Genomic DNA, 23563 nt, shown 5'->3' on the forward strand with positions numbered 1-23563 from the left:
GTAGCGTGCCCTCACCAAGCGTGGGCCCTGGGGCAGCCGCACCCTCCAAACTTTCAATAACATTTCCATGTAACTTTATCACACCGTTATTTGATAATGTTCCAACGCCCCAACATGCAGAAGTTTTGATCTTGCTGATATGGTTTTGGATTGTACTTTTAGTCTGAGGTAAGAGGCAAAGGGCTTATCACTACCACAATGTTTATAACCCACTATCTTGTGTTCTTTATCAGGAAGTAGCACCATACTTTATATCAGGTCCTGCTCCTGCAGGGTTTGGCAAGGTTTATATGCAGGATGGAGAAGTGTTTCTTTTGAGGCATTTCTATATCTGGACAGGTATGGTGAAAAGAGAAGAGAATAAAGAAAATGTTTGTTTTTCATACTTCTGCCCGTGTTCTGTTTTGTAGACGATAAGGTTTTAAAATAAATGAAAGCTGCAGACAGCGATGAAGCTGCAGCCACTGTGTGATGATCAAACACAGAACAGAGGAAATGGATCTGAATTCTCGTATGTTTTGGAGACAACACTACGTTTTGGCAACACAATGTGAATTCTATGTTAAGTGAAGCAACTTGTGTAACAACCATGGTGTGTTTAACAGACACTGAACAGTGTAAATGGCTCTGAACTGTTATGCAATTTTGACACAACATCTTGGGTTGACAACAGTGACAATGCCAGTTATGCAAGGATGCTTGTCACATAACGCTTACTACCTCTCTCCAGAAGGTGGCGTTCTGACAAACACTATTTTTTAACATGTAGAAGTGTTCAGGAAGGGACTCATATCAAGCATATAAACTTTAAGGCAGATAAGACCCTGTATGTTTAAGTTACAGCAACTTCCTGTTTGATGGCAAGACATCACATTTTGACGCACTGCCACGGCCACGCCCTTTAAGTTTTGTACAACTTTTTGACAACTTTTCCTCATCAATGTGTCCTCTGTAAACTGGACACATTTGAGGTGGATCAGATGAAAGCCCGAGGAGCAGTTCATCAAAGTATGACCCCTGGATAAGGTGCAAACACAGTTTTTTGACAACAAAATTAAAACGACTGAATTCCTGTTGGTTTAACTATATGGATCCAAGAGGCTTTTCTGATGGTCTAGGTTTGATACATATGTGTACATTTCATAAATCTAGGATTGACATGCTACTGGGGCTGAATTGTTGACAAATTGTAGGGGGCGCCACTGAGCCGTTTAGCCATAGCCTCCAACAAAACCTAAATAAATCTTCCCTTTTCCCCACTGGGGACATGTGTACCCAGTTTCATGGCTGTACGTTTTTTTTAAGCACCTGAAAAAACAACTTCCTGTTACATGGCGAATAACGAGTCGCCACAGCAACAGGGTTAGAAGTAGACTCATGAGTTTCTAACTGAACTAAACTGATAGGAATCATAGTTAAAAATGAAGCTGCAGTGACTTTACTGTTGCCAGCAGCTGTGCGCCCTTTGAATAGCAGAGACAGGCTGCATCGGGTGGAAAATAGCGCTGTGCACCAGGGCGCTTTGTGCCGGGGGTACGAGAGGGCCCTATGACTGAAACATAGCTTATTAGCGTGCCCTCACCGAGTGTGGGCCCTGGGGTGGCTGCACCCTCCAAACCTTCAATAACATTTCCATGTAACTTTATCACACCTTTATCTGAGGAGGTTCCCAGGCCCCAACATGCAGACTTGAACCAGGCCAGCCAAGCACCCTGGCGCCATCTTGTCTACTGGTGGTGTGGGAAATCAGTATAAGCATGATATAATGTTGACACACACTTAGAATAACAATCTGAGCCTGTCAGTGGAAACAACAAGAACTTTGAGTGGACGACCTTTTACCCATTTGCCTTAAACTCCTCAAAATCCCATAATCTAAGTTGTTATTGTGTCATTATGTCAGATTTGATCCTTCTCAGTCTGAGTCTCTGTTTTCAGTAACTTCATGCTGCTGTCTCATGAAGGTAACACTAGAGGGCGCACCACTTCCACAGGAGGAGCTGCAGTGTGTTTATGTGGGTAGGAAATACCCAGCTAGCCTTAATGTTAGCTTGGTTACAGTGTTGTTTGCTAGCTAACAATAGTAGTGTTTGTTAGTGTGTTAGCATGTTTATTGTTTTATATATTTCTAGATCTGGCAACACTTCTTGTTTTCTCAACCACTTTCTAGCTAATATTACTGATTGATAATTACAAATGATACAATAGAAAGAAAATTCCTAGCTAGTGGTTATGTTAGCTAGGTAACAGTATGTTTTCTAGCTAACATTAACATTTTTCATTGGCGCTAGCTAATGAAATAATAGCTATTTTGTTAACTAGCACTTTGTTTGATGTATTTTTACATGTTGTCCAGAGTTCTGTCAAAAATACTATTTCACCAACCACTTTAAAGCTAACGTGACGAGTTGATACTTTTACACCATATGACAGAAAGGGCAGAAATTCCTAGCTAGCCTTAACGTCAGCTTGGTTACAGTGTTGTTTGCTAGCTAACAATAGTAGTGTTTGTTAGTGTGTTGGCATGTTTCTTGTTTTATGTATTTCTAGATCTGGCAACATTTCTAGTTTTCCCAACCACCTCCGAGCTCACATTACTGGTTTATAATTTTAAATGATGAAACAGAAAGAAAATTATTTATTCCTAGCTAGCAGTTATGTTAGCAACATTCACATTAGTGCTTGCTAATAAAATACTACGTATTTTGTTAGCACCATTTTTGAAGTATTCTTACTTCATACATGGCTGATTATACTGTTGCCCTTCTATTTCTATAGTATTGTGCAGGATCCAGTTGAGTATTTTTAGATTTTGTAATCAGTACGTTTACTTTAGCAGGGATCTGGGTACTCTTTCCATCACTGATCACTACTTTTTATGTTCAAGTCAATTCAGGTCAATAAAGCACTGATAGACCGACAGCTTTTATCCCAGACAGTATCTAACTCTCTTTGATGTCATGGACACAAACCATGGCAGACTAATTACCTTCTAGTTGCACAGACTTTTCTAATAATTAAGAGACTTATTATGAATCAGGGTCAAATTAGGCCACAAAGCCAAGATTCTTGTTTTTCACACTGGTTTAAATTTGATATCTGGAAAATGTTTAGGAATTTTCCCTCGAAAAGCCAACACATGGAAGAAATCAAAGCTTGTTTGTGTGTGTTTGTGGGATGAGGTATTTTATACTGTGTGATTTGTTTCTGATCGTGTGTGTGCACGCCTCAGTCTGCCCAACTACTGAACCAGAGCACTGGTGATGCCCTGTATATGCATACAAGTGAGACAATAATTTAGCCAATTTATATACACAAATTAATCAAAGTGTTGTGTTTAAACGCAAAGGAGAAGAACCAGGGGCGGACCTAGACTCTCAGCCCAGAGGGTGTAGAGCTTTCTGTATGGGCCCTTCTGATAGTCATTTTAAAATTCACAACTGTTAAATAGCTGATATATCCTCTACTATTGTACAGCAGGCCGTAGATCGGCAACAATAATGTAGGATGTTGTGGAGTTACAGAAGGAGCACGCGCTGGAAACAGGGTGCTGCTAGAGACTAAGTGACCTGTAATTTTCATGTGAGTGCGTCCTTGAGACACATTTGTCTTTGCACAACCACACACACAAGAAATAAACACGCCCATGTTGGTACTGTTGCTCAAAGGTTATTAAAACCTGCAAATGAAAAAAGCCTTCATCACCGTCGTTTTTGTGCTGCAAGGAGAAGTGAGAGGCGTTCAGGATTCAATAAAAGTCCTCTTATTCTCTCGCTCCTTGCATTTTGATGCACCCAATTTATTGATGTTTAAAACACTGAAGCGTTCCCACTGCCCAGCACAGATGAAAATTAAGAGAGATGTTGTGTACGTTTACAGACGTAGCACAACAGTGTAACATCAATCTTTTAAATCTCCAGACACGCTTTCAGGATCTGACACGATCTTATGTTTATTAAAGTTCTGTGTGCTTAACATCAAAGAAAGGTCGGCTGTAAATGTTTCTTTCCTTATTGTTGCTGCTGGATCACATGGCTGTATTCTCCAGTGCATGTGTAATGGACACTGGGCAGTGTATTAATATCTGTGGGATTTTCAGTGCCAGGTAGTTGTGTGTGAGGTTTATAATAAATGTACCTCTTAGTTGTGTGAATGTGTGTCTGTGTCTGTGTCTGTGTCTGTTTCTGCGTGTATTAGAGAGAGAGCTATCATAATGAGCGTGCATGATGGAGAGCTTGGTGTCGGTCTCCGGCTGTTTTTTCCCCGTGCGTGACTCGAGCAGGAATCTCCCTGAGCTGAAGCAGGCGTGTGTGGAGGCAGCGGGGAGCTTTTCCTCGTCTTCTGGCATGACCAGATCAGCACCAAACCGAAAGCTGTATCATGATGTGAGGAGACGAGGGAAACAAAAGCTCGAGGTCTCACATAACTCTGTCCCATGAACAACATTTCATTGTGTCAGCAAATAAACTGATATTTCAATATGAGGAGGAGCTCTACTGTTCCTCCTTGTGTAAGTAACAAATTGGGACTCACCATTGTATACTAATCCTACTAATGCGCCGTTTAAATAGCAGGGTCAGGCTGCATAGGGTGAAAAATAGCGCTGTGCCTAACGGGCCTTTGGGCCGGGGGTACGATAGGGCCCTATGTAGGAAACGTAGGTTCTGTAGCGTGCCCTCACCAAGCGTGGGCCCTGGGGCAGCCGCACCCTCCAAACTTTCAATAACATTTCCATGTAACTTTATCACACCGTTATTTGATAATGTTCCCACGCCCCAACATGCAGAAGTTTTGATCTTGCTGATATGGTTTTGGATTGTACTTTTAGTCTGAGGTAAGAGGCAAAGGGCTTATCACTACCACAATGTTTATAACCCACTATCTTGTGTTCTTTATCAGGAAGTAGCACCATACCTTATATCAGGTCCTGCTCCTGCAGGGTTTGGCAAGGTTTATATGCAGGATGGAGAAGTGTTTCTTTTGAGGCATTTCTATATCTGGACAGGTATGGTGAAAAGAGAAGAGAATAAAGAAAATGTTTGTTTTCCATACTTCTGCCCGTGTTCTGTTTTGTAGACGATAAGGTTTTAAAATAAATGAAAGCTGCAGACAGCGATGAAGCTGCAGCCACTGTGTGATGATCAAACACAGAACAGAGGAAATGGATCTGAATTCTCGTATGTTTTGGAGACAACACTACGTTTTGGCAACACAATGTGAATTCTATGTTAAGTGAAGCAACTTGTGTAACAACCATGGTGTGTTTAACAGACACTGAACAGTGTAAATGGCTCTGAACTGTTATGCAATTTTGACACAACATCTTGGGTTGACAACAGTGACAATGCCAGTTATGCAAGGATGCTTGTCACATAACGCTTACTACCTCTCTCCAGAAGGTGGCGTTCTGACAAACACTATTTTTTAACATGTAGAAGTGTTCAGGAAGGGACTCATATCAAGCATATAAACTTTAAGGCAGATAAGACCCTGTATGTTTAAGTTACAGCAACTTCCTGTTTGATGGCAAGACATCACATTTTGACGCACTGCCACGGCCACGCCCTTTAAGTTTTGTACAACTTTTTGACAACTTTTCCTCATCAATGTGTCCTCTGTAAACTGGACACATTTGAGGTGGATCAGATGAAAGCCCGAGGAGCAGTTCATCAAAGTATGACCCCTGGATAAGGTGTAAAATACACTGTTTTATGGCAACGAAATTAAAACAACTGACTTCCTGTTGGTTTAACTATATGGATCCAAGAGGCTTTTCTGATGGTCTAGGTTTGATACATATGTGTACATTTCATAAATCTAGGATTGACATGCTACTGGGGCTGAATTGTTGACAAATTGTAGGGGGCGCCACTGAGCCGTTTAGCCACACCCACTAACAAAACCTAAATAAATCTTCCCTTTTCCCCACTGGGGACATGTGTACCCAGTTTCATGGCTGTACGTTTTTTTTAAGCACCTGAAAAAACAACTTCCTGTTACATGGCGAATAACGAGTTGCCACAGCAACAGGGTTAGAAGTAGACTCATGAGTTTCTAACTGAACTAAACTGATAGGAATCATAGTTAAAAATGAAGCTGCAGTGACTTTACTGTTGCCAGCAGCTGTGCGCCCTTTGAATAGCAGAGACAGGCTGCATCGGGTGGAAAATAGCGCTGTGCACCAGGGCGCTTTGTGCCGGGGGTACGAGAGGGCCCTATGACTGAAACATAGCTTATTAGCGTGCCCTCACCGAGTGTGGGCCCTGGGGTGGCCACACCCTCCAAACCTTCAATAACATTTCCATGTAACTTTATCACACCTTTAACTGAGGAGGTTCCCAGGCCCCAACATGCAGATTTGTATAAAAAGTTTGGATCTGGCTGATTTGGTTTTGTATTGTGATTTTAGTAGCTCTGGCATCAGCAGAGGACAACATGGAGGGACAAACAGCTGCGTCTGAGGTAAGAGATTCGAGGCAAAGGGCTTATCACCACCACAATGTTTATAACCCACTATCTTGTGTTCTTTATCAGGAAGTAGCACCATACTTTATATCAGGTCCTGCTCCTGCAGGGTTTGGCAAGGTTTATATGCAGGATGGAGAAGTGTTTCTTTTGAGGCATTTCTATATCTGGACAGGTATGGTGAAAAGAGAAGAGAATATGGAAAATGTAAGCTGCAGCCACCGTGTGATGATCAGACACAGAACAGTGGAAATGGATCTGAATTGTTATGCGATTTTGACACAACATCTTGGGTTGACAACACAGTGACAATGCCAGTTAGCAAAGGTTGCATGTCACATAACGCTTACTACCTCTTTCCAGAATGTGGTGCTCTTACAAACACTAATTTTTAAAATGTAAAAGTATTCGGGAAGGGACGTATAATATTATTATAATTAACTTTTATTTATATAGCACCTTTAAAAACAGAATGTTTACTAAGTGTTTTGACAGACAAAGCAAAGGCAGGAACTCAGGAAGATTATATACATACAAAACAGATTTAAGGAACTTTCAACAATGAGGCCGAACAGAGAGTATTCAAGAAATCTCATCAAAAGGCAAGAAGTCAAGTCAAACACCAGGTCAGCAAGAAAAAATGCAAGTGAAAGAATAAAAGTGACAAAACAGGAACAAAGGCAGTTCGAGCAATAAGCAATGCAAATTAAGAGATATAAAAACATGCATTAAAATTGCGCTCTCTCCTCTATCTGCAGCTAAAAGAAGATCATCTGTTATCTTGAGGAGGGCAGTTTCCGTACTTTGCAATGCTCTAAAACCTGACTGAAATGTCTCAAAGAGGTTATTTTGACTCATAAAAGCTCAAATCTGTGTTGAAACCACTTTCTCTAAAACTTTGGATAAAAAAGGGAGTTTGGAAATTGGCCTAAAATTGCTAAGAACATGAGAATCAAGATTTGGTTTCTTTAAAAGAGGTTGGACAGCATGTTTAAAAACAGAAGGAAAATTACCATTTAAAAGCAAGCTATTAATAATTAATAAAATACTGGGCCCAACTGTGTCCACAACTTCTTTGAGAAATTTAGAGGGGATGGCGTCAAGGCTGCAGGTGGTTGGATTCATACGAGATAACATTTCTGATAAAATCGTCATTGAAATAGGGGTTAAATTGCTAAAATAGTTATTAATATGTGTGTGGGGTTGTAAAGCACGGTCAGGGGGGATAATCTGTTGTCTCACATCTCTCATGTGAGGTATCTTTAAAATTACAGGGGGAGGGGCTGCCTACACAGTCTAACATTTTAAATAAAATTCTGGGGTTAGAAGGATTAGATTAAATTAAATTAGAATAAAAGGATGCTCTTGCTTCTTTAATTGCTTTTTTATAGTTTTTCATTGCATCTTTCCAAATTTCATAAAATACATTTAAACCAGTTTTTTTTCCATTGTCTTTCTTTTCTCCTGCAGTCCCTTTTTAATTCTTGTGTTGTTTCATGAAGCCAGGGCTGCGCAGTTTTAAAAGACTTCTTGATTTTGTAGGGGGCAACAGAATCCAGGATGGTCTGTGGGGGAATGTGACCAAACTGATAGGAATCATAGTTGAAAATAAAGCTGCAGTGACCTCCTGTTGCCAGTAGGTGGCGCTTTGACTATAATGTAAATTTCAAACATAGATGTGTTCAGGGTGAGACTCTTATTAAACACCTGAAATTTGGTGCAGATATCACAATGGATACCTGAGTTTTAACAGATTAACATTTGATGGCGAGACGTCATGATGAAATGAAAATACAACGCCCCGCCACGGACACGCCCTCTTTTGAAAAGTCACAGATATTGACACACATCACGAGCAAGGTCTGCAGAATGTTTCAGACCAAATTTGATGTGGATATGTTCAACAGGCTTGCAGATATTAATTATAGAGTTAAAACATTGCATTTGAATTTGCCACTAGGTGGCGCTATGACTATAACAAAATTCTGCAATATAAAAGTGTTCAGGCCGGGACCCTTATCATACATAGAGAGTTGGGATCAGGTTGGAGAATATACAGCCGAGTTATACATCACTTCCTGTTTCATGGAGGATCATACACATTTGAGGACTGGTCACGGCCACGCCCTTTGAGTTTGTTAAAGATGTTGACAACTTTTCTTTGTTCAGGTCTCCTGTAGCTGTACAGCAAATTTGAAATGGATCGCTTAAACGGTGTCGGAGAAGTTAATCCAAGTTTGACATTTTTTTCATATTCATAAGGAAATTGTGGACTTCTGTTGGGTCTCATGTGTGGGTGCAAGAGGCTTTTGTCTTGATCAATCAAGATAGAGATCTAAATAATGGTCACTTCGAAAAAAAGACGGCCATGATGAAAGTGAAGAACTAGAGGCCTAAAGAAAGTAGTCCACAAAACAATGGATGACGTAACAGTGGCTGTATTGGCTTCTTATTTACAGCCTATGATTCTAAGTTATCTTTCTTCTTCCCTTATTGTTGTAACTCAGTCTGATGTCCTTGATTCTTTCAGAAATCCGTCCGTCACTCTCAGAGTGTGTGTGATGGTGAACAGGAGTATGTTGAGAAGAGGAAACAAATCATTCTGGAGTCTCTCAACAGTCTGGAGATCAACTGTTCTGCAGTAAGAAACAAGAAACCTCTCACCGAACCTTTCTGCTTCTTTTTATTTACTTTTTGTTTGTTTCTGTCTCCAAAGGAAAGTTTTCTTTCACTGTTTCACATCTTATTATAACCTCAAAGAAGCTTTGATAACTTCTAACTGGTCTCCTGTAATAATTACTACGCCACCTACCAGTAAACATAAACGTGACAAGTTGTATGTTTTAATTTTTGTGCATATTTGGAGCGATGACAGGAAACGATTGAAGCCAGAGACTTTGAGGTTTATGATCACAGTTTAAGACATGTTATTATCTCTCCATCATCTTTACAACCAGGACTCAGTTCCTCACATCGCTCTGCTGGCCTCAGGTGGGGGTCAGAGGGCAGCCGTGAGTGTGGTGGGTTCCCTCTATCAGATGGAAAAAGACGATCTTTTGAACACTGTGCTCTACCTGGGAGGAATTTCTGGATCAACATGGTAACTACAATAACACTCAGACACACGTTGACACAAGTGTGTGTATGATCTTTGCACAGTTAAACAGATCTGTGGCTTAAAGGATAACTAAGTTGTTAACCGTAGTTGTTGCAGTTGTTGCATCTTCAGCCATGACAATCTTTTAGAAAGCACTGAGCAACGCTTTCTGTACTCCAACACAACAAATGGCACTTCTCCCTCTTCGTCTTCTCTCACTCCTCTCTCCTTATTCCTGCAACAACTACGGTCTCGCGCGAGATTTCAGCGCGAGACTTCTCCGTGAGCGAGACTTGGTTACAGACAACAACAGAGAGCATAAGGTAAAGTAGCATGGCTGCCACAGTGTTGTCAGACACTTATTATAACGACCTGAGCCTGTCAGGAGCAAAAACAAGCTTTTAGGGGCTGTATATTGGCTTATGGGCGGTGCCCCGTTTAGTTACATCGTATCTCATTTGGCGGCTGCCGGCCGGTGCTCCCTCCCTGAACACTGGATCCATTTCAATGATTGTTGTCTCCACTCGTCACTTACACACTAACACATGGGAAAATAGGGTCTAGGTTGAAAAAGTTATCCTTTAAGGGCAGTTGTGTGAGGATGCAGGAGCATTTGAAAAAAATGTATTTACTGGATTAAATTGTAAAATATTTGTTTCAAAGAGAATTTTACAGCATTTCTGTTTTATTGTAAAGAGAGACAGAATTTAATAGAGTAGAGAGAGTAGAGACAGTACATGGATAAAAGTTGTTACCTTTCGGTTGGTACACACAAAGAATGGGGATTGCCCCTCGCGAGACCAACCTGAAAAACCTTATCAAAACAGTTAAGTCACATGAGACTGTTGAGGGTTAGGAAAATCTCACCTTCCCCTGGGACTACAAAAGACCTGTGCAGTCTCTGCTGCTCAGTCTTTTTGCACTGCACCTCACTAAGCCTGACTCCCTTAGGACCCATGATAGTGATTTAACTGCCTGCCTAGAGATGAGCTAGCTCCCAGCCCAAGGCATCACTACCAAAGTTCTCTACATAGCGCTTGTTTAGCTTGCTAACTAGCTGCTTGCCACGTTTAAACCAGCTAACGTACACCTGTTTAGGAAGCTAATGAGTTGTTTACCAACCTAACCTCCACAGTGGAATGGCTGGCTCCGGTGGGTCTAGCAAAACTAGTAAAGCTTTGAAGGTGAAAGATCGTCCTTGCCCCAGTGCCTGCGGGTTTTCCCTTTCCGAGACGGATACCCACGTCTATTGCCTGCTGTGTCTCGGCCTGTTGCATGCTAAAGCAGCACTTGCTAAACTCTGAAGGTCGACCCTGGAAGGATGTGTAGCTTTTCTGTCGAGGGTGCTGGTAGACTCATCCGTGCACAAAGATCCCCATGCTGTCTGAAATGCCGAATCCTCTGGAGTTTGAACTTGAGGGTGAGGGTTTCAATGAGGGAGCAGGACAGTCATGGGGCGACCAGATGGATGAAATCCTCCCTTCCACGTTTCTTGGTTCTTGGACTTGGAGGGTATGAAGGCTGTGGCTAGCTAACAGTCCTCCAATGGATGAGATGCTGACAGCCCACTTGGCATTGAAGCCTAACATTGTGAGCAGGAAACCCACTCTTCCCAGTAAGCAGTGCAGGTTTTCCACCTCTCAACTTGAGAAAAGGGCTGACCGCTTGCGCTCTAAGCACGACTTCAATGTTGGCGGCATATCAAGTGGATTCCTGGCAGAACCTACACGAGGCTTTGACAAAGAATGAGAATCTCACCAAGTTGCTGGATGAGGCTGGAACAGTAGATCCGTGGGTTTTATCCTCCGGCTCTCCAGTTCAGTAGCTGTTGCATACATCACATCGGGTTCCTTTTCTCCGCCCCCGTTTGCATTTATGCCCCCTGTGTGTACCTTGAGCAAACACGAAAATAGGCGTAACTGGGCAGCTTTGTGTCTGTTTTTCTAATCTAGTAAAGTAAGTAAGTAAGTAAAGTTTATTTGTTATAGCACCTTTCACAGATTGAGGTCACAAAGTGCTTACAAAAAATCACAGTACAATAATATAGTGCCAAGAGTGTTCCAAAGTGTGTGAGCAAGGTATACGAGGTATACGGTACACCAGGAACAACAAGTAGACCCTGGTCAGACGACCTCAGGGATCTATTGGGGATATACGAATGGAGCAGGTCAGCAATATATTTGGGTGCTTGGTTGGGCAGGGCTTGAGACAAAAAGAAGGGTTTTAAAATGCATTCAGAATTTTATTGGGAGCCAGTGTAGAGAGGATAGGATGGGTGTGATATGAGTTGTCCAGCTGGTCCGAGTCAGTAGCCTAGCGGTGGCATTTTGGATCAGTTGTAGACGGGCAAGGGAGGACTTGTTTAGGCAGGTAAAAAGGGAATTGCAGTAATCAAGCCGTGAAGAAACAAAAGCATGAATGAGCATCTGTAGCTCAGCATGTGAGACAACAGACTTTAATTTAGCTATGCTTCTTAAATGAAAGAAGCATGAACTGGAAAGTGATTTAATTTGTTGCTCAAAAAGCATTTCCTGATTAAAACTGGCTCCAACATTTGATTTCACAGAAGACAAAAGGGAACCGAGACTCTTAGCAACCTTAGGGGCAATGCTGTCAGAGGCAACGATGAGGATCCGCTTTATCCATGTTCAACTGGAGGAAGTTGTCATTCATCCAGTCCTTAATGGCAGTCAGACAGTTGTGCAAATGACTTATTTTGTCAGTATCATCATGATTAAAAGAAACAACTGGATGTCATCAGCATAACAATGATATGAGATTCCCTAAAATGTTCTGGTAACACGGCCCAGAGGAAGCATGTAAAGAAAATAAAATGGGCCCCAAGGCAGATCCCTGAGGCACACCACAGGACAGAGTAACAGTCTCAGATTAGTATGGACCAAGGGACACAGAGAAACACCTATCTGAAGGATAGGAAGACAACCAGACAAGATAGCTCCCAGAGAAACCAACACACCGCCTGAGCCTGATCAGAATACTGTGATCCACAGTGTCAAATGTGGAGCTCAAATCCAGCAGGACCAAAACTGTCTCCTGCATCAGCGGACATCATGATGTCACTGGAGACTCTGAGAAGAGCTGTCTCAGTGGAATGTGTCTGACCAAAAGCAGACTGAAAATCGTCCAAAATATTGTGTGTATAGTATATAATAGTTAAGGGGACGGCACTTTCCAAGCAGTGCCTTTCTCACTGGATACTAGAGACCACCTCGCGAGCTTATGCCAGCAAGGGCACACAGATGCCCACACGCAATCCATCAGGTGTGTGGCTGCATCTTTGGCTCGAAGTGACATTTTTTAGCCTCCAGTTTGATATTTTGGTCCCCGCCATTTTGGTTATTGGTGCCAGACGATGATTTTTTTCCTCACAAAAGGTCAAAGGTCATTGTCAATTTCAATAAATATATACAATTATATCCCCTGTCCCTCAGGGTGGGAAACACACATGCCAGACAAATACAACCTTTCATGATGGTTTCTCCTCTCCTGTGTGTACCTGTGTCCTCTGACAGGTCCATGTCCTCGCTGTACAGTGACCCTAAGTGGAGCGTGGGTATAGACAAAGCCGTGTCCAAGCTAATCCATCCAGAGGTGACGCCGGAGGAGGTTATCGCCTGGTTGGAGGAGAGGGCGAAGGAGGAGAACTTCTGTCTGACTGATATCTGGGGGGTGTTGACCTCTGCTGGGGTCATGAAACAGGTCCCAGGACAAACATACACACATTTACTCCTTTTATTTCCCATTTGGTTGTATATGCAGCCCTTCAGAAAATATGTTGTGTTTTATCAGATGGAACTGCGGCGTCTTTCAGATGAAGCCAACAGAAACCCCTTCAACCCCTACCCCATCTACTGTGCCATAGAGAAGTACATAGAAGAGGCCACTGAAGGTACATTTCTGCACATGTTGAATTACAGTACGTTCTGTGAGTAAGTGAGTGAAACAGCCTCTGTGTCTCTCAGGGAAGTGGTTCGAGTTCAGTCCTCATGAGGCCGGTTTCACAAATTTGGGTCTCTTCATTGAAACTTCTCTTCTGGGCAGCAAATTCCAGAGCGGAGAGCTGCTGGAGGAGAAGCCGGAGATGGACATGGTCAAACTACAAGGTGTGTGTTCCCAGGGCGAGCAGTAACAATTACAGGATCATCTAGTACCTTTTAATATTTCAGGTGATTTGATTTATCTGATGAACAACACTGTTGTTAGTCTTTAAACTGTCAGTTTCCTCAACCTGACACAAAATACATTTGTCAGTGATTATCATCAAAGCATATTACTCAGGTGATTAACTCCTGTCCTAAAATAATGCGATCATGTGGTAAAGTTGAGTGTATTCTTGCATTTGCATCATAGAATATAAACTCCTGACATATCTGCATGTTTTGATAATGTAGGACTGTTGATTATGTCTGCATAATTCATATTTGTCCAACTGTGCAGGTATTTGCGGTTCTGCATTGGCTGATGAGGAGACGAATGAAGAGTACATCTTTCACTGGCTGCAATGTAATCACATCATTTACAACATTACAACACATAATAAATGTATTGTAAGAAGCGGCAGACATTTATCTCTGGTAAAGGTGGAAAGGAGACATAACTTTGTGTGTGTTCTGGTGCCAGGGGTTATAGATGCTGCAGTCGAAGGGTACCTGCATGTGTACAGAGCCCTCCACAATATAATATGTCTGATCGGAGGCATCATTAAGGATCCAAGCGCTCTGCTTCACCTGGACAAGCTGAAGGATCTTCTAGTAGACACAGGTAATGTAGATGATTTACTATAAAACTGAGCTTTTTTCATTCAATCAATTCTTTTGGAAGCTGCATGCAAAGTCCCAAGATCTCATCTTCTGAATCCCAGACAGGAACGCCATCAGCGCCCCAATTTTCTTGCCAGTTCAATTTTTCATCATTTTTTTTTGTCCTTTTATGCCTTTAGTTAGAGGAGGACAGTGGGTAGTGTCGGGAACAGGGAAGAGAGAGTGGGAATACCACGCTGCAAAGGGGAGAGGGTGGTAGTGGAACTGAGGCCGCCGCATCGAGGACTGCAGCGTCTGTATATGGGACATGTGATTTAACCGTGGAGCTAAACCAGCTCCCCAAAAATGTCTTATTCTTGTACATTCTTATCTTTTCTTTTTTTCTATCTCAGACAAGAAACACCATGATGAGTCTAGAGAGGTGTTGGAGTCAAAGATTTCTGAAGAAAAACACGATCACTTTTATCACTTGATCCAGTGGCTGGTGGAGGTGTTCACGACCTGGAGGCAGACTCTGCCAGAGGGACCTTTTGAAAGACTTGGTCAGTTTTATCATATAAACAGCAGGACGTGTCAGTGATGGAAACAAACTAATCAATTCTCTTCAAACAAGATGTAAACACGTCTGCACCTCTGTTTCCCCACAGTCATTTTTCTTACTGACAAGGTCCTTCCTCTGATTGTGACGTGGGAGTGGGGAACTACCAACAACTTCCTCTACAAGTACCGAGGTAAGAAGACGGGACAATCTAGCAAATAAAACATTTGATTATTTATCAAATTATTTCTCAACGGAAAAGTTTGAAAGTTTGGATTATACTCTTCTTGGCTTACTTGGAGTGTGAGATGTTCAGATTGACACCACTTCTGACTGTTCATTAAATATGAAGCTACAGCTAGCAGCTGGTTGGCCAAAGGAGAAAACGCCCCAGCTGTCTCGCTAAGCTAAGCTAAGCTAACTGGCTGTAGCTTCAGTTCAAACAGATATGAGGGTGTAATCAACCTGAACTTCAAGTCATCTGCAAAAATGAAAGCAGATGCTGTACATATATTTCAGAAAATGCACAACATTTTTTTTTGCTCTTTTTGAATCCGACAGCGTTTGTTTTTCTGATGTCCAGGGTTGCCAGGTCTGTGTGACAAAACCAGCCCAATGGCCCAAAAACCAGCCCAATACTAGAACTCAAAATGTACCCCTGTCAAACATATGCACTGCTTTTAAAGTCTAACAGCATCGCTATCATTGCCAGATGCATTATAGAATACACAGATTAATTAAACCCAGACGTTCATAGAGGCGGGTGAGAGGAGGATGCTATCAAAACTGGCATCCATCATGGACAACTCCTGTCACCCCCTGCGATCTCGGTTATACAGTAGCGACATGTATTATCTCCAGCCACACGTCCTATCCATTCTTTGATTCTGTTTTCTCTTTACCAGTCCGTTGTGTGTAGTGCTGAATGATATGGAGTCCGTTTGGTAGGATTTGGATATAAATAAATGATTTCATCTAAAATAATACTAAAAATTAAGGATTTCTATTTATAGATAGCCTTTCATTCATGTAATTTGCATGCAAAACAGGCAACACTTAAAAATTATCGCAATTCAGCGGGACAACCGCGGACCTGGCAACCCTGCTGATGTCTCTGAAAAGGCTGATTTTGGCAGGTTGTGTTAAACCAAAACAAAGAAACACAAATGATCTCGAGCAAGTAAAGACAGGTGAAAATGTAATAATGAAATAATGGATCAAATTATTTCTGTATGTTACAGGTGTTACCAGCAATTGTAGTACAGAACCTTACAGTACAGGTAACATAAGAAAACGTTACCACTTTGACCCCTAAACAGCAGACAGACACACATTTACCTCTGGAGCTAAAAGGAGCGTTTATGTTGGACTTACTGTCTTGGGGTGAACATAAACAGGACTCCAAATGATTGCAGTTGCTCCATATATGCTGGAGGTGTGAAAACCTGTTGAGCAACTTCAGAGAGATGCAACGAGAGAAGAAGTAGAAGTAAAAGAAAGTCTGTAAGGTTGGATTGAACATTTCAAAAATCCTGTTCCTGCGCAGCCTCCAGCGATTCACCCTGCATCTCCACTAAAAAGGATTTACACCTGGTGGACGCCGGGCTGCTGATGAACGTCCCCTATCCGCCATTTCTGGGAGACAAGAGAGACATCGACCTCATCATCGCTCCAGATTACAGCGCAGGAGAGATCTTCAAGGTACTGCTGAGTGTGTGTGTGTGTGTGTGTGTGTGTGTGTGTGTTAGAGCTGGTGATTTATCAACTTATCCACATATATCAATATGTCTGAGAGATGTAGGCTAAGACATTACATTTTTTAATTGATGAAGTTTAATGTTGTGTTAAATATCCAAACTGACCTAAAGTGTAAATTTCAATAATGTGTCGAGTGTAGAAAATCTTCCTCCTCTGATTTTCTTCCTTTTTCCTGTAATTATACTGAAGCTTCAGCTTTAATGTCCAAAGGCAGAATAAAAAGAAAAACTTCCTCAGGCATTTTTCTCTCTTTTTTCTGGCCCGAATACTTTTCTGCACTTTCAGCCTTTCACACATGTAGTTTAACTGTCCCTCATTTCTACATATTTTCAAATGAATGCAGAGGACATGCATGTGTTTGGAAATCTATTAATAAGACACATTTAATAACACAAATCCTGCATGAAGAATCATTTCGTTTAAAAGTGGAACCTGCCATGTCTAACTTATGAGGTAAAGTGTTTAACTCAGACTTTGTTGCAGAGTGTTTGAACTGTCCAACAATGTTCACCCTCTGTTCTCTGCACAGACTCTGACTCTCGCCAGAGACTATGCAGACAAGCTGGGGAAGCCGTTCCCAAAGATTGACGAGAAAATCCTGGAGGAGAGAGAGTGGCCGAAGGGCTGCTACGTGTTTGAGGGCAAAGAGAAGGAGCCCACCATCGTTTACCTGCCGCTCTTCAACAGAGACAACTGCAAAGGTCTGATACACAGAGGCTCACAGCACAAAACACTGTAATAATTACAATAATGTGTTTTTGACCATCTTTGTTTTTTATGCTGGTCCAGATGCAGAGGAGGTCAAAGCAAAGATGTCGGAGTTCTCCACCTTCCAGCTTTCCTACAACAAGGAGCAGATCGAGAGTCTGTTTGACACGTCGAAAGAAAACATGGAGAGGAACAAAGAAACTCTGCTGAGAGAGATCAACAAGGCTGCTCTCCGCAGACGTGACAGGTAGAGATGTGTCAGAGTGTTTTGGTGCTGATTAATCAATAACTGACAAATGAAACCAACATGGCCGCTTCTCTTTCTTCCTCTCTTCCAGGAAATCTGTGTTCCAAAGATTCTCTGAGTCTTGTCTTTTTGGTTTGCTGTGAATCAGAATCAGAGCTTCATCCTGGTTATAAGTCAGGCTTCACTGTTCATGAATGTAAGCTCTCAGTTATATAACCAGTACACAATCATTTAATGTAATCATGTCTTGCATGTTGACAAATACTACAAATAAAGATCAGTTAAATGTGTGAGAACGCCTTTTTTATGTTCTTGTACAGCACTGAAAACAGGAGCTGCTGCTGCCTTCATCAGTTTGTTTCTCTGTAATGTTGTGTGACTCTGGTGTTTGAAAGTTTGAGCCCAGATGCAACACAACAGAATAACACAGAAAGACTAACAGAGACAGAGGGAGAGCAGCAGCTCCTGTCCTGTGAGCTTAAATCAGTGTTTTTATGAATGGAGTCTGGTGTGTGTGCAGAGAGCGATGTAACGTCTGTGTGTGGTTAAAACCATCATCTTCCTCTGTAACAAAAAGGTCTATCTCTGTAGGGATCCTTTCTGTCATGTTGTCACACACTTAGAAGAACAATCTGAGCCTGTCAGTGGAAACAACAAGAACTTTGAGTGGACGACCTTTGACCCATTTGCCTTAAACTCCTCAAAATCCCATAATCTGAGTTGTTATTGTGTCATTATGTCAGATTTGATCCTTCTCAGTCTGAGTCTCTGTTTTCAGTAACTTCATGCTGCTGTCTCATGAAGGTAACACTAGAGGGCGCACCACTTCCACAGGAGGAGCTGCAGTGTGTTTATGTGGGTAGGAAATACCCAGCTAGCCTTAATGTTAGCCAGGTTACAGTGTTGCCTGCAAGCTAATAATTGTGGTGTTAATTAGTGTGTTAGCATGTTTCCTGTTTTATGTATTTTCAGATCTGCAACACTTGTTTTCTCAAACACTTTCTAGCTAATATTACTGATTGATAATTACAAATGATACAATAGAAAGAAAATTCCTAGCTAGTGGTTATGTTAGCTAGGTAACAGTATGTTTTCTAGCTAACATTAACATTTTTCATTGGCGCTAGCTAATGAAATAATAGCTATTTTGTTAACTAGCACTTTGTTTGATGTATTTTTACATGTTGTCCAGAGTTCTGTCAAAAATACTATTTCACCAACCACTTTAAAGCTAACGTGACGAGTTGATACTTTTACACCATATGACAGAAAGGGCAGAAATTCCTAGCTAGCCTTAACGTCAGCTTGGTTACAGTGTTGTTTGCTAGCTAACAATAGTAGTGTTTGTTAGTGTGTTAACATGTTTATTGTTTTATGTATTTCTAGATCTGGCAACATTTCTAGTTTTCCCAACCACCTCCGAGCTCACATTACTGGTTTATAATTTTAAATGATGAAACAGAAAGAAAATTATTTATTCCTAGCTAGCAGTTATGTTAGCAACATTCACATTAGTGCTTGCTAATAAAATAACACATATTTTGTTAGCACCATTTTTGAAGTATTCTTACTTCATACATGGCTGATTATACTGTTGCCCTTCTATTTATATAGTATTGTGCAGGATCCAGTTGAGTATTTTTAGATTTTGTAATCAGTACGTTTACTTTAGCAGGGATCTGGGTACTCTTTCCATCACTGATCACTACTTTTTATGTTCAAGTCAATTCGGGTCAATAGAGCACTGATAGACCGACAGCTTTTATCCCAGACAGTATCTAACTCTCTCTGATGTCATGGAAACAAACCATGGCAGACTAATTACCTTCTAGTTGCACAGACTTTTCTAATAATTAAGAGACTTATTATAAATCATGGTCAAATTAGGCCACAAAGCCAAGATTCTTGTTTTTCACACTGGTTTAAATTTGATATCTGGAAAATGTTTAGGAATTTTCCCTCGAAAAGCCAACACATGGAAGAAATCAAAGCTTGTTTGTGTGCGTTTGTGGGATGAGGTATTTTATACTGTGTGATTTGTTTCTGATCGTGTGTGTGCACGCCTCAGTCTGCCCAACTACTGAACCAGAGCACTGGTGATGCCCTGTATATGCATACAAGTGAGACAATAATTTAGCCAATTTATATACACAAATTATTAAAGTGTTGTGTTTAAACGCAAAGGAGGAGAACCAGGGGCGGACCCAGACTCTCAGCCCAGAGGGTGTAGAGCTTTCTGTATGGGCCCTTCTGATAGTCATTTTAAAATTCACAACTGTTAAATAGCTGATATATCCTCTACTATTGTACAGAAGGCCGTAGATCGGCAACAATAATGTAGGATGTTGTAGAGTTACAGAAGGAGCACGCGCTGGAAACAGGGTGCTGCTAGAGACTAATTGACCTGTAATTTTCATGTGAGTGCGTCCTTGAGACACATTTGTCTTTGCACAACCACACACACAAGAAATAAACACGACCATGTTTGTACTGTTGCTCAACGCCTTCAGGATCTGATACGATCTTATGTTTATCAAAGAAATGTTTCTTTCCTTATTGTTGCTGCTGGATCACATGGCTGTATTCTCCAGTGCATGTGTAATGGACACTGGGCAGTGTATTGATATCTGTGGGATTTTCAGTGCCAGGTAGTTGTGTGTGAGGTTTATAATAAATGTACCTCTTAGTTGTGTGAATGTGTGTCTGTGTCTGTGTCTGTGTCTGTTTCTGCGTGTATTAGAGAGAGAGCTATCGTAATGAGCGTGCATGATGGAGAGCTTGGTGTCGGTCTCCGGCTGTTTTTTCCCCGTGCGTGACTCGAGCAGGAATCTCCCTGAGCTGAAGCAGGCGTGTGTGGAGGCAGCGGGGAGCTTTTCCTCGTCTTCTGGCATCACCAGATCAGCACCAAACCGAAAGCTGTATCATGATGTGAGGAGACGAGGGAAACAAAAGCTCGAGGTCTCACATAACTCTGTCCCATGAACAACATTTCATTGTGTCAGCAAATACACTGATATTTCAATATGAGGAGGAGCTCTACTGTTCCTCCTTGTGTAAGTAACAAATTGGGACTCACCATTGTATACTAATCCTACTAATGCGCCGTTTAAATAGCAGGGTCAGGCTGCATAGGGTGAAAAATAGCGCTGTGCCTAACGGGCCTTTGGGCCGGGGGTACGATAGGGCCCTATGTAGGAAACGTAGGTTATGTAACGTGCCCTCACCAAGCGTGGGCCCTGGGGCAGCCGCACCCTCCAAACTTTCAATAACATTTCCATGTAACTTTATCACACCGTTATTTGATAATGTTCCAACGCCCCAACATGCAGAAGTTTTGATCTTGCTGATATGGTTTTGGATTGTACTTTTAGTCTGAGGTAAGAGTCAAAGGGCTTATCACTACCACAATGTTTATAACCCACTATCTTGTGTTCTTTATCAGGAAGTAGCACCATACTTTATATCACGTCCTGCTCCTGCAGGGTTTGGCAAGGTTTATATGCAGGATGGAGAAGTGTTTCTTTTGAGGCATTTCTATATCTGGACAGGTATGGTGAAAAGAGAAGAGAATAAAGAAAATGTTTGTTTTTCATACTTCTGCCCGTGTTCTGTTTTGTAGACGATAAGGTTTTAAAATAAATGAAAGCTGCAGACAGCGATGAACGAGCCCTCGCAGCCTTATGCGGAGCAACTTGTGCAACAACCATGGTGTGTTAAACAGACACTGAACAGTGTAAATGGCTCTGAATTGTTATGCGATTTTGACACAACATCTTGGGTTGACAACAGTGACAATGCCAGTTATGCAAGGATGCATGTCACATGATACTTTCTACCTCTTTCCAGAAGGTGGCGCTCTGACAAACACTGATTTTTAACTTCTAAAAGTGTTTAGGAAGGGACTTATATCAAGCATATAAACTTTATAAACTTTAAGGCTTATAAGACCCTGTATGTTTAAGTAACAGCAACTTCCTGTTTGATGGCAAGACATCACATTTTGATGCACTGCCACGGCCAAGTGGTTTTGTCCAACTTTTTGACAACTTTTCCTCATTAATGTGTCCTCTGTAAACTGGACACATTTGAGGTGGATCAGATGAAAGCCAGAGGAGGAGTTCTTTAAAGTATGACCCCTGGAAATGCCACGATGGGCACCGACAGCCTTCTGGCCACAACTCCTTATGGCTTCCACAATGGGGGCTTAGAACAAGGGCCAATCGGATTCCATGTGCCCAACCTCCCCTGGGATGCAAGAGAAATTCTTCCAGGGGTGGGAGTTGAAGACCTCACGGACAGCGGCCTCCACCAGATCTTCCCAGTTCATCCTCACTACATGTTTAGGTTTACCAGGTCTGTCCGGCAACCTCCCCCGCCATCTGATCCAACTCACAACCAGGTGGTGATCAGTTGACAGCTCTGAGCGTCTCTTCACCCGAGTGTCCAAAACATGTGGCTGCAGTAAGTGGACATACCAAATATACCAAAACCCAGTCTATGCTGCTGGGGATCAGCACACCAAGGTCCCCGCCTCTTCCTGCCAAACACACCCAACCTCCTATGCCTACCCCTGCAGGTGGTAGGCCCACAGGGTTGCGGCTCCACGTCTTGTTCGGGCTGAGCCTGGCCAGGCCCCATGGGCTGAAGCCAAGCCACCAGTTGTAACCAGTTGCACTCGGGGGTATTTTTCCTTCCAGCCTTTTCCACAGCGAACTGCGGGAGATATTTCTTTATTTACTATTTTAGGGCTCACCGGTATATCTTCCTCCTTTGAAGTAACTAACATACACACATACACACTCACACACACCCGCCACAGTATCACACACACCTTTAAGGTACAGATCGCATGAGCACAAAGCATAGCATCATGTTGAGTTTACCAGGCCAGGCCACACACATTTCCTTTGTTCAATTCACGCAGACTTACTCCTTACTCCGTCATTTTAAACACATGCGTGGCGCGACCACTTTCATTGGAGCGCCGCCATCTTGTTCACTCTCTGCACCCAACCACTCTCTCCCTCACACACACACACACACACACACACACACACAGTGTCTCTGCTTTGTGCATGTACATAGCTGCTCTTAGTTTAGTTGATCGTGATCGTTTATGATCGTGATTTGTTTGATTAAGTGTCATGAATTTTAATTGGTGCGGATGATTTAAGGAGAATATGTTATTAATGATGATTGATGATGATAATGATTAATTGTGTATTTACATTGTGATTATAGCTGGTTGCAAAGGTCAATATTAATAATCAAAATTAATAATAATATTTTTCTTAACCAAATTGCATCAGCGGCCAAAATGCATTCTTACTGAATTCCCCCCTTTGAGTGAAACGACATGTTAGAACAGTCTCAAAACAATCCGCACAAATAGGTAGAGAATCGCAAACATATTTCCATTAAAAAATAGTAGTTGACGTACAAAATATGATATAAAAGAACTGCTGTTCGGTGCATAAGCACAAACCACAGTCAGAGCCTTCCTCTCTGCAACTTGCAGTCACAGAGAGGCGACCCTCTCGTTCACCGTAGAAAACTCCAACACAGCGGCACTCACCCTGAGCAACTCCGGAAAAGGCGAGAGTCCAACCCCTCTCCAGGATATTGGTTCAAGAACCGGAGCTGTGCGTGGAAGTGAGCCCAGCTACACTGCTCCAAAAAATAAAGGGAACGCATAAACATTACAATGTAACTCCAAGTCAGTCACACTTCTGCCTGTCCAGTTAGGAAGCAACACTGATTGTGAATTTATTTCACCTGCTGCTGTGCAAATGGAACATACAACAGGTGGAAATGAGAGGCAATTAGCAAGACCACCCCTATAAAGGAATGGTTCTGCAGGTGGTGGCCACAGACCATTTCCCTGTCCTCATCCTTTCTGGCTGATTTTTGGTCACTTTTGCATTTTGCCAGTGCCCTCAGCACTAGAGGTAGCATGAGGCGGTGTCTGC

The 23563-nt window shown here is 42.0% G+C and overlaps 1 protein-coding gene across 1 annotated transcript; it reads left to right on the forward strand.

Moving 5' to 3' along the window:
- Window positions 1-6395: 6395 nt before the first annotated feature.
- LOC138602936 (cytosolic phospholipase A2 gamma-like) lies at window positions 6396-17878 on the forward strand. The gene is made up of 13 exons (XM_069674569.1): window positions 6396-6462; window positions 8996-9106; window positions 9423-9565; window positions 13096-13282; window positions 13373-13472; window positions 13546-13686; window positions 14021-14086; window positions 14204-14344; window positions 14736-14885; window positions 14991-15074; window positions 16428-16582; window positions 17169-17340; window positions 17429-17878. Exons 1-13 carry the CDS (start codon window positions 6436-6438, stop codon window positions 17596-17598), a joined length of 1647 nt encoding a protein of 548 aa, XP_069530670.1. The 5' UTR covers window positions 6396-6435; the 3' UTR covers window positions 17599-17878.
- Window positions 17879-23563: the final 5685 nt, after the last annotated feature.

Source organism: Semicossyphus pulcher, unplaced genomic scaffold (assembly GCF_022749685.1).
Source record: "Semicossyphus pulcher isolate SPU_LCO1_2020_fin unplaced genomic scaffold, fSemPul1.0.p SCAF_23, whole genome shotgun sequence".
Taxonomy (NCBI): domain Eukaryota; kingdom Metazoa; phylum Chordata; class Actinopteri; order Labriformes; family Labridae; genus Semicossyphus; species Semicossyphus pulcher.